This window comes from Corylus avellana, chromosome 2 (assembly GCF_965113065.1).
Source record: "Corylus avellana chromosome 2, dhCorAvel1.hap1.2, whole genome shotgun sequence".
Taxonomy (NCBI): Eukaryota; Viridiplantae; Streptophyta; class Magnoliopsida; order Fagales; family Betulaceae; genus Corylus; species Corylus avellana.
In genome coordinates this window covers 45,768,179-45,781,388 of record NC_142491.1, presented here as the reverse complement: position 1 = coordinate 45,781,388, position 13,210 = coordinate 45,768,179, and the positions used below count along the sequence as shown (strand labels likewise).

Genomic DNA, 13,210 nt, shown 5'->3' with positions numbered 1-13,210 from the left:
TCATATAAAGTCAGTAAATTAAAAAACACGCATGAATAATAAGTTTTGTATTAATTTCTTATTATGTGAGACTGAAATTTATAAGTAATTTTAATTAAAATTTGACTAAATCTTTTTTAGCGTAATAGCGCAAGTATACCTACCATTTTGCCTGTCGTTTAAAAGAAAATAAACATTTATATGAAATATCTTGATGCGTACTAAATCAAAACAAAAACGGTGACTCATTACACAAAATCTCAAAAATGATTTGATTTCAACAACATGTGACCACCATAATGACCATTTAATTTAATTAATTAGCCTAGCTTGGATGACGTGGCAAGTATGTTTTGCTGCTTTCCACGTTGAGAAGCATTGAAAAATTCTTGGAAGGCCGAGTTTTAGAAGTGGATTTGTCATTTCCGTCAAGTTTAACATCCGTTGATGTTAAGTACAGAAGTTTCTAGTGTCTATGATATGTATTTTTGTTACTCCCATGGAAATATCTTTGTTAAGCATATTTTGTAGGCATGATGATATTGCTGTAATCTTTTATATGAAGGCAAAAAGAAATCAATTGCGGCTTTGATTATTATTATTATTATTATTATTTTTGTTTCCCTTTAGAGTTTATCTTAAAAGTTGCTAATTTTGGTGAAATATCCTTACTCAAAGTTGAATATCAAATTCATATTTGAAAAATATATTGATTTGGAGGAGAGAAAGAGAATTTCCCCTTTCATTTTTTTACTCATACTAAATAAAATAAATCTTGAAAAGCCATTTCACTCTATTTATTTAGTATTTAGTCAGCTTTACATAAGAAGCCACTCCAACACCTTTCTAATATCATATAATATTGGTGTTATTTTACCAATTAGGAGAAGCAAGAGGTGTTGTAGCACAAGAAACTTTAATGAACTTTCCATTACTAAATTCCAGAACCCAATAGGGCACTAATTAAATTACCCAGCCTATCATGCATTCAAGGGGGAAAAAACAAAATCATTCATTAAATTTTGTTGAGTTTGAAATAGTTCATTGGGTTACAAAAAGTGACCCCAAAAAAATATTCTATGTTGTATGTAAAATTAACAAATAGATTTTTGTACCAAACTTTCGTCTAAAATTTTGATAGTAGCATCATCACCAATTATTCTGCTTCCTTATAAATGAGCGATAGTAGCATCGTCACCAATTTTGACGTTACTTTCTGAGAGTAGCATCGTCTCTTTCTTTTGCACACTATAGTTTTTGGCTTGGCCACCACCCCCTTGGAGCCAAGAGCCACCTCCAATTTATATATAGAGGAATGATAGGGACCCAACTTTTTTGCCCAACAAAAGTCCAACTTTTACCTTATTTATTTTTTAAAAATAAAATAAAATAAAAAATGGAAAAAATGTTTGAAGCAACCCTATCTATTTTTTGTCTTTCTTATATTTGGTATTTTTTTAAAAATGAAAAATGGTATTTTTTTCATAATAATGTCATTTTTTTCAAGAAAATGTCATTATTATGAAGAAAAATACTATTTTTCATTTTTTAAAAAATACTAAATAAAAGAAAGGCCAAAAATAGATAGGGTTGCTTCAGACATTTTTTTCATTTTTCATTTTGTTTTTTTTAGAAAAAAAATAAAGGATAAAAGTTGGACTTTTGTTGGGCAAAAAAGTTGGGCCTTTACCATTTCTTTTATATATATATATTTTAAATAAAAAATTTAATTAGGTGTGATGACGTGGTCACTTATGCCAAGTGTCAACTTTTAATTGGTTCACGTGGACTTCCGTTAAGTCAACTAACTGTCAACTGACAGAATGACTAATTTGGTCTATTATCAAAACTATAAGGACTTCATATGATAAAAATCAAACCCTATGAGAGAGAAAAATAAAAAAAGGAAACTCATGGGATATTAGGTATTTAACCTCCTCTTTTTTTTTTTTTTTTTCCAAACTCATTCTCTCACCATTTAGCAGATTTCTAAACCAACCCAACCCTAAAATATAACGTCCGTTTACTCCACAAAGGCACAAACGCTGTCGTTAAATTATGATCACCTAATATTTTAATTATTATTTTTTAATTAATTAGTTTAATATGTTAAAAACTTGTAAATGAGTCATTAGGTCCACCTCTATAAATATCCAATTTTCATTCGACACTGTTAACTGCTAAGCGTTATCTCTACTCTCTCTCTCACTTTCTCTGACAGTAAAATTTTCTCTGAAGAAAGTTCGAGAAAATTTCGGATTCTCGGAGAAGTTGGGAAGGAACCAATGGAGAGAGTAAAATTTCGAAAATCGTTTTAGATTTCTCGTTTCGTCGCCATCGTACCTGAATTGCCTTTCCGATTTTCGCTTCTCCAGGTATTTTTGAAATAATTTTCTGTTCGATTTTACTTTGTCGATATTTACTGTTTTGTTACTGAGAAAATTGCGAAGGAAAAGAGTTTAACTGAGATTTAATTAGAGAATTCTGTTCTTTTTCTGTGCGCGTAAATTTAAATTTAGCATTTATTTTTTGAAAATGGTTTCGAGGGAAAGAAAGGAAATTTGAAATCTGTGCTTCGAGAGCTCTAGTTAACTGAGATTATTTGTTTTACTTGTGATGAATTTACATTCTTTTTTGAGAAATACAAAGCAATGGAGAAAATTAAGAATGAGTACTATGCAATTTAATTTCTTTTGGTTTCCTTCGGTGTTTCTGGAATCTAAAAGCATTTCAGAATTTAGTCTCTAATTGCAATGATTCACAAAGACGTAGTCTTTTTAATTTTTTTTTTCTTTTGTGAGTAGATTCTTTCTTGAATCTGATTGCACAAATTTTTGGCCATTGGTAATGGATTCTATTTGGAATTCGAATTTTCAGGGAAGGGTTGCAAGTTATCAGCAATACGAGGAGTGACATAAACCCTAATTTTGGCGGACGAAAGAAAGAAAACCACTGATCTAACATAAACCCTAATTCTCATGAAGGAAGCCATTGAAGGCGTGACATAAGTCCTAATTTGGCCGAACGGATCTTGGGATATCTTTAGGGTTCTAGTTTGGTTCTGATCAAACTTTAGGAAGAAGAAAATCGTATTATATGCGTTAGGTGATAATTCTTGGGTATTAGAGGCTTTTTCGGATATCGACTGATTTTGGAGTATTGGTATGCAAAAAGAAAAAGAAAAAAAAAGAAAAAAGAAAAAAAAGAGAGAGAATGTAAAGGAATATTTCTTTTGGTTTTAGGCTCTCTTACCTATTAAATGGGTCTTCTCATAAGTACACGAGTTGTTTTTGATGAGTTTTAGGGTTACAGCTTCTATGTGACACACATCAAAGGGGATTTTGATTCTGTCAGATAAACAATGTCGATTGCCAGTGTAGCACTTAGTCCAGTGTTGGAAGAGTCTTTAAGTTTCCCAGGTACTTTCACCGGCTGGCACGGCCCTCGTTTAAGTGTCTCAATTTTGATTTTTCTCACTGTTTCTGGGTCTGTGATTCCCATGCATGTTATGGAGTCGGATTCGATTGCTTCAGTGAAGCTGAGAATCCAGACCTGCAAGGGATTTTTTGTGAAGAACCAGAAACTGGTTTTTGAAGGGAGAGAATTGGCTCGGAATAATTCTCGTGTTGGTGACTATGGGTTAACTGATGGGAATATATTGCATTTGGTGCTAAGACTCTCAGATCTCCAAGCTATTACGGTTAGGACTGTATGTGGGAAGGAGTTTGAGTTCCATATTGAGAGGAATAGAAACGTGGGTTATGTGAAGCAGCAGATTTCTAAGAAAGGGAAGGGGTTTTTTGATCTCAAGGATCAAGAACTGATATGTGATGGTGAAGAGCTGGAAGATCAGAGATTGATTAATGAAATATGCAAAGATAATGATGCTGTTATTCACTTGCTGGTTAGGAAATCTGCCAAAGTAAGTGCTAAACCTGTTGAGAAATATTTAGAAGTGTCTATTGAAGCACGAAATCTTAATGAGAAGGGTTCTGGTGTAGGAGAATACCAGTGGAGGACGCTGTCTGTGGGACATCCGGTCATAGAGAGGAAGCAATTGCGAAGAAGTTTTATTTTAGAACCTGTAATTGTTGATGCTAAGATTGAGCTGCCATTAGTAGTTAGAGAGCTTATTAACTCTACTTTTGATGGGTTAGAGAGGGGCCATGAGCCGATTCAGTCTTCAGAGGGATCGGGAGGGGCTTATTTCATGCAGGATTCATCCGGTATGAAGTATGTGTCTGTTTTTAAGCCAATTGATGAGGAGCCGATGGCTGTGAATAACCCTCGGGGGCTACCCTTGTCACTTGATGGTGAAGGCTTGAAGAAGGGGACACGAGTAGGAGAAGGTGCATTGAGGGAAGTTGCAGCGTACATTTTGGATTATCCAAGGAGTGGGCCTCGCTCATTTTATGATGAAGAGAAAGGCTTTGCTGGGGTTTCCCCCACGGTTATGGTCAAGTGCTTGCACAGAGGATTCAATCATCCTGAAGGTTATGAATGTGTGTCCAAGAATGTTAAGATTGGGTCGCTGCAGATGTTTGTGAAGAATAATGGAAGTTGTGAGGATATGGGCCCTCGTGCTTTCCCAGTGCATGAGGTACACAAGATATCGGTGTTGGACATAAGGTTGGCAAATGCAGATAGGCATGCTGGGAATATATTGATTAGCAAAGACAGTGAAGATGGTCAGATTGTGCTTATTCCCATTGATCATGGCTACTGCTTGCCTGAGAATGTAAGTCTTTTTTGTTCTTGTCATTTTTTGAATATTATACTGGATATTAGTTTGTTTGTGTTATTATGTTCAAAGTGTTTATCTTTGTTGTTTATTTAATCCTCATATGTCACTGATTTTCATGAAACGAGTTTACCACTGTTCTCAAGTTCCTCTCTGGATTGCTTAGAATTGACTCTAATACATCATAGATGTGTTTGTCCATATAATATACTTCAAAATCCTAAGCAATGTCTGTCATTAATAAACTGGAGAAACTTTTGGTGCTTGGCCGGCTGAAGTGCTTATTGTAACTCTGCCGTTGCATGATATGTTTTCATTTGCTCTTTCTAGTTTCGTAGGGTCTTAAGCATTTCAACATTAGTATGATCTTCTTTCTTGTAGAATTCTCATTATTTTAATTGAATTTCTGCAATGTTACGCTTTCCATGAAAATTGCATTGTACATAATCCATATTTTTCCAAGATCATCGCATTCTTGTCTCCAAAACGTGTTTTTGTAACATATTAAGTTTTCATTTTTCTTGCTGAGCGACATTGAAATTGATTGGTGAACCATTGTTTCTATAATTTTAGACTTCAGCATTTATGTCCATTATTTTCCTCTCATTTATGCTTCTCCTCATTGCAGTTCGAAGATTGCACATTTGACTGGCTCTACTGGCCTCAAGCTCAAGAACCGTACTCCACTGATACAATTGATTACATCAAATTGCTAGATGCTGAACAAGATATTGAACTTCTGAAGTTCCATGGGTGGGACATACCGCCTGAATGTGCCCGCACCCTTCGCATTTCTACCATGCTCCTGAAAAAGGGTGCAGAGAGAGGACTTACTCCCTTTGCCATTGGAAGCATCATGTGCAGAGAAACCCTAAAGAAGGACTCTGTGATTGAGCAGATTGTACAAGAAGCACAAGAAGCCGCACTCCCAGGTACAAGCAAAGCTGCATTTCTTGAATGTGTGTCGATGATCATGGATCGTCACCTTGATGAACTTGTTACTACATAGTGAATGTTTAGGTATATCATAAATGTGCATATATGTGTGTATGAAGAGTGATAGCGGGTCCACTCTATCTTTTCACGGACTGCCCGTTTCATGTACTGTTTCCTTGTTGCTGGAACTCGTTTCCCCCGTCCTGTTTTGTTCATAGATCTACAGGCTAGTTCACCAATAACCCCCCTTTCTTTCCTTGTGTGTATTTCTCCTCTTGTACCCAAAAAATATATTCAAACATTGACCAAAAAGAATTAATACTGGGATGTCTTATCTCAATGTTATCGTACTTATGTAAAATATCATTAAAAAAAAAATCATGGTTAGTTTCATCTTTTTCCCTTTAGTACCTTTCTTTAATTCATTACATTCTTTAATGTCTCTTCTCAAAGCAGCTTAAAGTTTGGCATATATTTTACTACTGTTTTTTTTTTTTTTTTTTTTTAATTAAAAATAATTTTGTGAATGCAACATTTCTTTGAAGTTAGAATCATTCTCTCTGGCATCTTAATATATATTGAAGTGGTCCTACTCCCCATCAAGATAGTTGTTGTCCTGGGTTGCTAAATTCTACTGAATCACAATTGGCATAATCTTTTGATCAAAAAGGTTTTGGGGTTTTGGGGGATTGGAGTAGGCCATGGTTGGTAAATGAGAAGGACGAGTGCATCCAAAGCAAAATTATGGATATCCCATACGCAGAAGACCCATACAGGGATGCTGAACCAAAATTGGGTAGCGGCATGTGAGAGTTTGGTGTTTGGTGGCACAGAAATGGATAATGGTTTCTGAATCATTTGCAGCTTGACTCGACATTGCCGCCTCACCAGAGCAGCAGCAGGTGCTTTGCGGACATGGCCCAAGTAGTTTTGCACTGTCTTTACCCAAGTATATGGAACCAAAAGTAGTTGCACCTTAAAAAGTTATATATATGCTGACTTTGGTAGCCTGATGAGGGAAAGTTTTATTTGTGATTTTCGTTTTTTTTTCTTCGAATAATTGGAATTAAATAAAACAAAATTTCCTCAATATAATTGTATCAATTTCGTAAATATAATTTGATGCTCAGAACTTTTTTCTATAATTTCTTTATAATTGCTCTTATCAACCCTCTCTTTAAAAACTCTAATTAAAAGGCCATATCTTAGTTTGGTCCTAAGAAAAATTTGTTGCCCAATAATTCATAAATCAAAGGATCCGAGTAGAGGGGGGCTGAATTCAATTCAATTGAGCTGAAGATTTAATGGCCAGCTACATTGTGCGGCAGATCTGAGTTGGGCCCTACGATTTTCTTTTTTCAACCGCCACCGACACCATTAAACAAGAATAAATCTCGGCCTCATATTTTTTGAAAGTGAAAGCCAACCCCACCAAAGTCAATTAACAAAATGCCACTACTGCCCTCCTACTATCACTTTCTTTTTCTCTTTCTTATCTCTTTTTTGGAAATATATATATATATATATAAGACTGACATTGTTGACATTGTTAAACTGACCTTTACAAGACAAGAACTCAATTAATCTTGCTACTTATAGAAGATAAAAAGCTATTCATTAATTCTTAGCCTCTATTACATCTTTGAGTTAAATCAACAGAATGAGCAAGAAGAACAATTACAGTTGCATAATAATTAATGCAATACATATAAAATTAAATTAAAAAAAAAAAACACTAGAAAAAACCTATATACTGCATTCAATTGCAAAGAAAAGGACCCCCTCCAGATCCTTCCATTTATGGGTTTAAGCCAACACCTTAGATCACCTAATATTACCTAACATAAGGATGAGGATTTACTGTTATTAGACTGTTAGGTTATTTGAATTCGTGTAAAATTTGGACAGCTTTCAAAAAGAGGAAGTTGTAAAATCAACCCGCTATTAATTTCCTCTTTTAAGCCGTCGGAATTTTGATAAAATTCAACCAGTCTAATAACAGGAAATCCAATTCCCTAATATATATATATATATATATATGGTACAGTTGTGTAATTTACTCAGACAGCCCCGCTAAGAATGCGACCTGAGTAGAGGGTAGCCACGAAGAGCCATCAATGAACTGTGAAACGGTGAACTTGCTTGCCTCCACCGTCGCCGTGATGACTCGGTATCCCGGCCAATGGACACGTTGCCCTAAAGCTGCTCCGGGACCAGAATTCATGTATTCGCCGTAATAAAGTTTATCCACGGGAGCCGTTGCATTCCACTCTAGCCACCCCCGTGGGCTTATGTGATCACTCATGTAGGACAACATGTACACGACCCTAGAGTAAGTCTTCCATGGACGGCCCAGATACGTTGGGAAGCTACCTTTGACTGGCTGGAGATCGGAGGCGGGGAGGATCCGGCAAGCGTGGATGGAAATGCCTGTGTTTTGGGTCGGCTCTTTTCGGTTTTGGGCGGTGATGGTGTTCTTCTGCGACGGCCCTGGCTTCCGAGCGTAGATGCTGCAGTTTTGGAATACCACGGCGGCGTTGCCAAATATGAAGTCGACGGTGCCGTAGATGTCACATTCCCGGAAGAACTGGCGATTGGAGTGAACGTAGAGTGTGTCTTGGTATCCGATGATGTTGCACCGGTACACCACGCCGTGGTCGGCGCCAACTCTGAGCGCCACTGCTTGGTGCTTGTCTGGTCCAGCCGAATTCTCAAAAGTCATGTCCCGAGCAATGAAACCTTCTCCGGTTGCCGCTGCATGCATATATGTAGAGTAATAAATTAAGCTAAATGGAAATTAATAACAACTTAGATTAAAGCTAGGGGATTAAACTTTTGATTAGCAGCTAAAGTAAGCTATGTTCATTTGTAGTAATAATTCAGATAGTAAATAAAACGAAAAATGCTAGGTATTCTTCTAGTGTTCTTTTGGTATTCTCTTAACTATGATGTAGTTTTTAAAATCGCATGGAATATGAGATTATCATTATTAACTTTTAATTTATTAGTAATTTTAAAAATCACATCACAATTAAGACGACACAAGGAGAACATTAAAAGAACACTTAGTATTATTGTCTTTTCACTTTTTTAAGAGACAAAAATACCCATCAAGAGAGAATCCAAATTCATAAAAACTCCATCCACCCTCCAATAATGTCATTTCTCTTTCTTTTAAGTTATGGCCACCACTCACCAGTTAAGTTTGGACAATGTTGTCCAATTCATGTTGATAAGAAAGAGTAAGATACATTATTTGATGTACGTACGACAACAATTGCATAGTTGGCATAAGATGTGCACTGAAAACAAGAACCTAATTCACGAATATTAATTAGAAAAACCAAAAAAGAAAAAAAGAAAAAAGAAAAAAGAAAGAAACACGATGCACGTCTGCTGGACATTTCATGCATGCGACCAAATATATAATTCGAAAAATAGATTATATGAATTAAAATAACAAAACTGTTAATGAAAAAAAAAATGATGTTTCATTATTTGATCACAAGTTAAAGAGGAAAGGAACAAGATGTAGTGAATGATGAGCAAATAATATTGTTTATACGTGTTGGGATAACAGGAATCTAGTAAAGCATGCAAAGTATAAAATAAAAATAAAAAGACAGTCCACGTGCAACTGATCCTACTACGTCGTCATCATGCAATAAGTGACGGCCCATAGACTTTACTCCAAACAAAGAACCATAACAGACACGCAACCACACAACTTGCCAAACTTACCGAAGGACGCCGTGTGGAATGTCGTCATATTCTCGTGAACATTTTTGCTACCGGATATCACCGTTTTGCCCTTCCCATCTCCGATGAACATCAAGTTCTTCTTCTTCCTTCCCACCTTCAAATTCGGCTCCTCGTACCTAAATTAAATTTATCACAAAAAAAATTCGAAAATTTCAAATTACAATAAGGGGTATTTTTGTAAATTAGCAAATCATTCACATATATATATATATATATATATATATATATAGTGTTTCATCATTATTGCAGTGAAGTCAATGCCTCAATCACTCCCCAAAAAGAAGGACAGAAAGCTTGAGAGATTTTTTGTTTTTTTTGTTCACGTAATTATTACTATTAAACCACCGCCTTTCAATTTTAACGCAAAGTGACGAAAGATGAAAAAGGAAAAAGTCAAAAAGTAAAAAAGAAAAAAGAAAGTGTGCACCGAATTTACCTTCCTGCCCTCACGTAAATAATCGTCCGCCGATTACTGTACTCTGGCGCTTTCTTAATCGCCTCCGTAATCGTCTTGTACGTGCCGTTCCCATCCTTGGACACCACTATATCGGCCTGTAATCCCGATACGGGCAAGTCCAGCAACTCCCTGTCCCTCTTGCTCAACCATCGCGGCAAACCGCCTGCATTCTCCTCCGAAATATCGGATTCCATTAACCGACGCCGGTTCTGTATCGGAACCCCCGAGAAGTCGTCGGTAGTGCTCCCAGAGAATATCGCCAGGCAATTGCTCATAAGCTCCTCCAGGTCCTTCAGCCTCCCGGCCATCTGATTCTTCACCGGTCCGCTCACGTCCGCCAGTCCCTCCATACAAGTGTCCTGGTTCGTGAGCGCCGCGCTCAGCCACGTCAGCACGTCGCTCGTGGAAGTGGCCGCACCGGATTGCTGCGCGACTCCGACGTTGAGCAGCGCGCGAGAGAATGCGTCGACAGAGTCATCGAGGAGCTCCAGGCAGTCGTCGAAGGCGGACCGTACACGTGGCTCCATCTGAAGGAATGAGATCCCGGAGGTGCTGTACAGGGCCTTGGTCAGATGCTGCAGCGTCATGTTAAAGGAAATGTGGACGAGGTCCCGCTCCGACGCCGTGAGCGAGCCCGGAAAATCCAGCAGCGAGTTCACGCAAAGGTCCGGGTACCGGGTCTTGCTGCAGGTCCGGGATATAGCCTGGGTCGGTTTCCGGTGAATCGCTGAACCGGGTCCACCCGACGCCCGGGTCCGGAGCCCGATCAGTACGGCCGCCGAGGCGGCGGACGCAACGAGCAACGCAATTGAGATCAGGGAGAGGAGGATTACCTTGTTCCTCCTGCTTCGCGATGGAGCAGATAACGCGGCGTCGTCTTGTTGGCTGGTGGACCCGCCAACCGGGTCGGACGGTTCGAGCCTACCGTAGCCCATGTGTGTTGCCGGGTTGTGAAAGAGAGTTGGGTAAATAAATTAACGAGAGAGGGAGAGACAGAGAGTTGATTGAGGTGTAGGTGTGAGTGTGTGGGATTATATACGATGTGGCGAAGAGAAGAGTAAAGGTGGTTGGTGTGAAGTCGACGTCTGGGAGAGGGGATGAGCTGGCGGCTACTTCAATAGGTGCCCACTGTCCAGTGATGTGTTAGAAAGGCAGAGAGAGTGAATTTTAGTAAAAGTGAGTGTGAGTGAGTGATTCTCTTAGCTATTAAGCTAACTTCAATTCCTTAGTCATTCGGAGTCCTGAGCTTTTTTGGTTTAGTCTCGAGTGGATATTGGAATTTAACGCATCTTTCTTCAATTGGGGGTTAATTGGGCGGATTGATTCAATGTGCATTACACTTTTGTCACATCATTTTTATGTGACATTTCATAAAATACTATATTCCACATTTTAAATATATATATATATATATATATAGCCAGGATTCGTGAAGTCAGTCTCCTCACAGTTTTACTTCCTTTTCTTTTATGAATGATATATTAATGTATTGCTCCAGTCTTTTTCTTTGTACTTATATTTAAGGGTGAAATGGTTCCATCAGCAAAGATGTGAGTTTTGTCAAACAATAAATTAATTATGTTCTTTTTAGTTCAAGAGGCTAACAACTACTTTGTGTTATGGTTAACCAGAAGCCGCAGGAATCATTATATTATACTTTACATTGGGTTTTTTAAATCCCATTTTAATGTATTTTAACCAAGTTTATGTGTTTCTATATATCAAAATCATATGACATTAAGTTTTTGCTCATATTAATTGTCTCACCTAATTTTTCCTACTCTGTTATGCTGTCCTTTCAATTCATATGATATGTATTCCGTCCAAAACAGGTGTTCCACATTCTCATGAGCTTGAGAAAAGCCTATTTTATATAATTAATAAAATAGGTAGCTACCTTTCGGCTAAGACCCTCTTCATTTCATGGTCTCTTTTGTTTTGATATAAACTATTTTCCATATTTTTCTATGTTTAGTAGTATGTCTGAAAATAATGGTTAAACCAAAAATATATTCGGTAAGTTGACTATAAAAATCTTCTTTAATTTTTGTATTTTATGAGTTTGAACTTTTCATTCTTGCACGTTGTTGCAATTCTAGGGTCTCGCATAGGTTAAGTTTAATCTTAACTACGTGTATACAAGTTCTTTGACATTTTTCTCTTGCAAGCTGGTTTTCAAATCAAGGTTTATATCTCACACACACACTCTTTGTCACAGTTCCTTCTCTGCCCTCGTCGAAGGTTGCCACCAGAATTCACCTGAAGTCATCAACCGCCAACAAAACAAAATCTTGACTATAAAATAGATATCTTAATCCGCAATTACATTCGTATAGAAGTTGTCCAATCGTTCCAATAAGATAGGGTTCCGGATTAATTTATAGACTTAAAAGGTGGTCCAATGTATTACAAATATTCCATGAAAGACATTAAATTAATTCTTTTATGACTTCTAAAAAAAAAAAAAACTTTTATGACTTAGGCTTAAAGGAATCTTCGAAGTAAGTTTTGTCAAACAATAAATTATATATTTATTTCTTTCTTTCTTTTTTGGCTCCAAATTTCTTTTCAAAAGGCTAACCAAAAGCCAGGAATCATTATATTATACTTTATATAGGATTTTTAAATCCCATTATAATGTATTTTAACGAGGTTTATGTGTTTCTATATATCAAAATCATATAACATTAATGTTTTCCAACTGAATTTTAGTAGTTTTCTCATATTAATTGTCTCACCTAATTTTTCCGCTGTCCTTTGGGTTATCTTTCAAGGTTCTTGATAATCATAAGAGGATTTTCAAACATTTTATCATTTAACTGAAAAGAAATATATATATATATATATATATATATATATATATATATATATATGAAGAGGATATAGATGCTCATAAATATTTCAATTTCAGTAAAACTTCATCTTCAAAAACAGATGTGTTCGACATTCTCATGAGCTTGAGAAAATCCTATTATATATAATTAATAAAATTACCCTACCTTTTCGGCTACAGGAGCGAGACTCTCTCCATATCATGGTCCAAATTAAGGCTTCGTTTTTGTTCTTTTCAACGTAAAATATTTTTTGAAATACATTTTTTACTATTTTTGATGTTTTGTATGACCGAAAATGATGATTAATATATTCGGTTGACCATAAAAAATTTCTTTAGTTTTTGTATTTTATGAGTTTGAACTTATCCGTCTCGTATGTTGTTATGATTCTGGGGTCTTATATGGGTTAATTACAATCTTAATCATATGTATATTAGCTCTTAGACACCCTCCTTTTACAAGCCGATTTTCAAACCAAAGTTTGTATCACACGCACACTCT

General features: G+C 36.5%; 2 protein-coding genes across 2 annotated transcripts; one reads left to right on the top strand and one right to left on the bottom strand.

The window, feature by feature from the left end:
• Positions 1–2,171: 2,171 nt before the first annotated feature.
• LOC132190219 (phosphatidylinositol 4-kinase gamma-like protein) lies at positions 2,172–6,049 on the top strand. The gene is made up of 3 exons (XM_059605142.2): positions 2,172–2,354; positions 2,857–4,717; positions 5,349–6,049. The coding sequence occupies exons 2-3, from the start codon at positions 3,341–3,343 to the stop codon at positions 5,727–5,729; spliced, it is 1,758 nt and encodes a 585-aa protein (XP_059461125.2). The 5' UTR covers positions 2,172–2,354; positions 2,857–3,340; the 3' UTR covers positions 5,730–6,049.
• Positions 6,050–7,250: 1,201 nt separating this feature from the next.
• On the bottom strand, positions 7,251–10,993 carry LOC132184673 (Plant invertase/pectin methylesterase inhibitor superfamily). The gene is made up of 3 exons (XM_059598397.2): positions 9,855–10,993; positions 9,398–9,534; positions 7,251–8,410 (listed from the first exon to the last, which is right to left on the bottom strand). Exons 1-3 carry the CDS (start codon positions 10,808–10,810, stop codon positions 7,713–7,715), a joined length of 1,791 nt encoding a protein of 596 aa, XP_059454380.1. The 5' UTR covers positions 10,811–10,993; the 3' UTR covers positions 7,251–7,712.
• Positions 10,994–13,210: the final 2,217 nt, after the last annotated feature.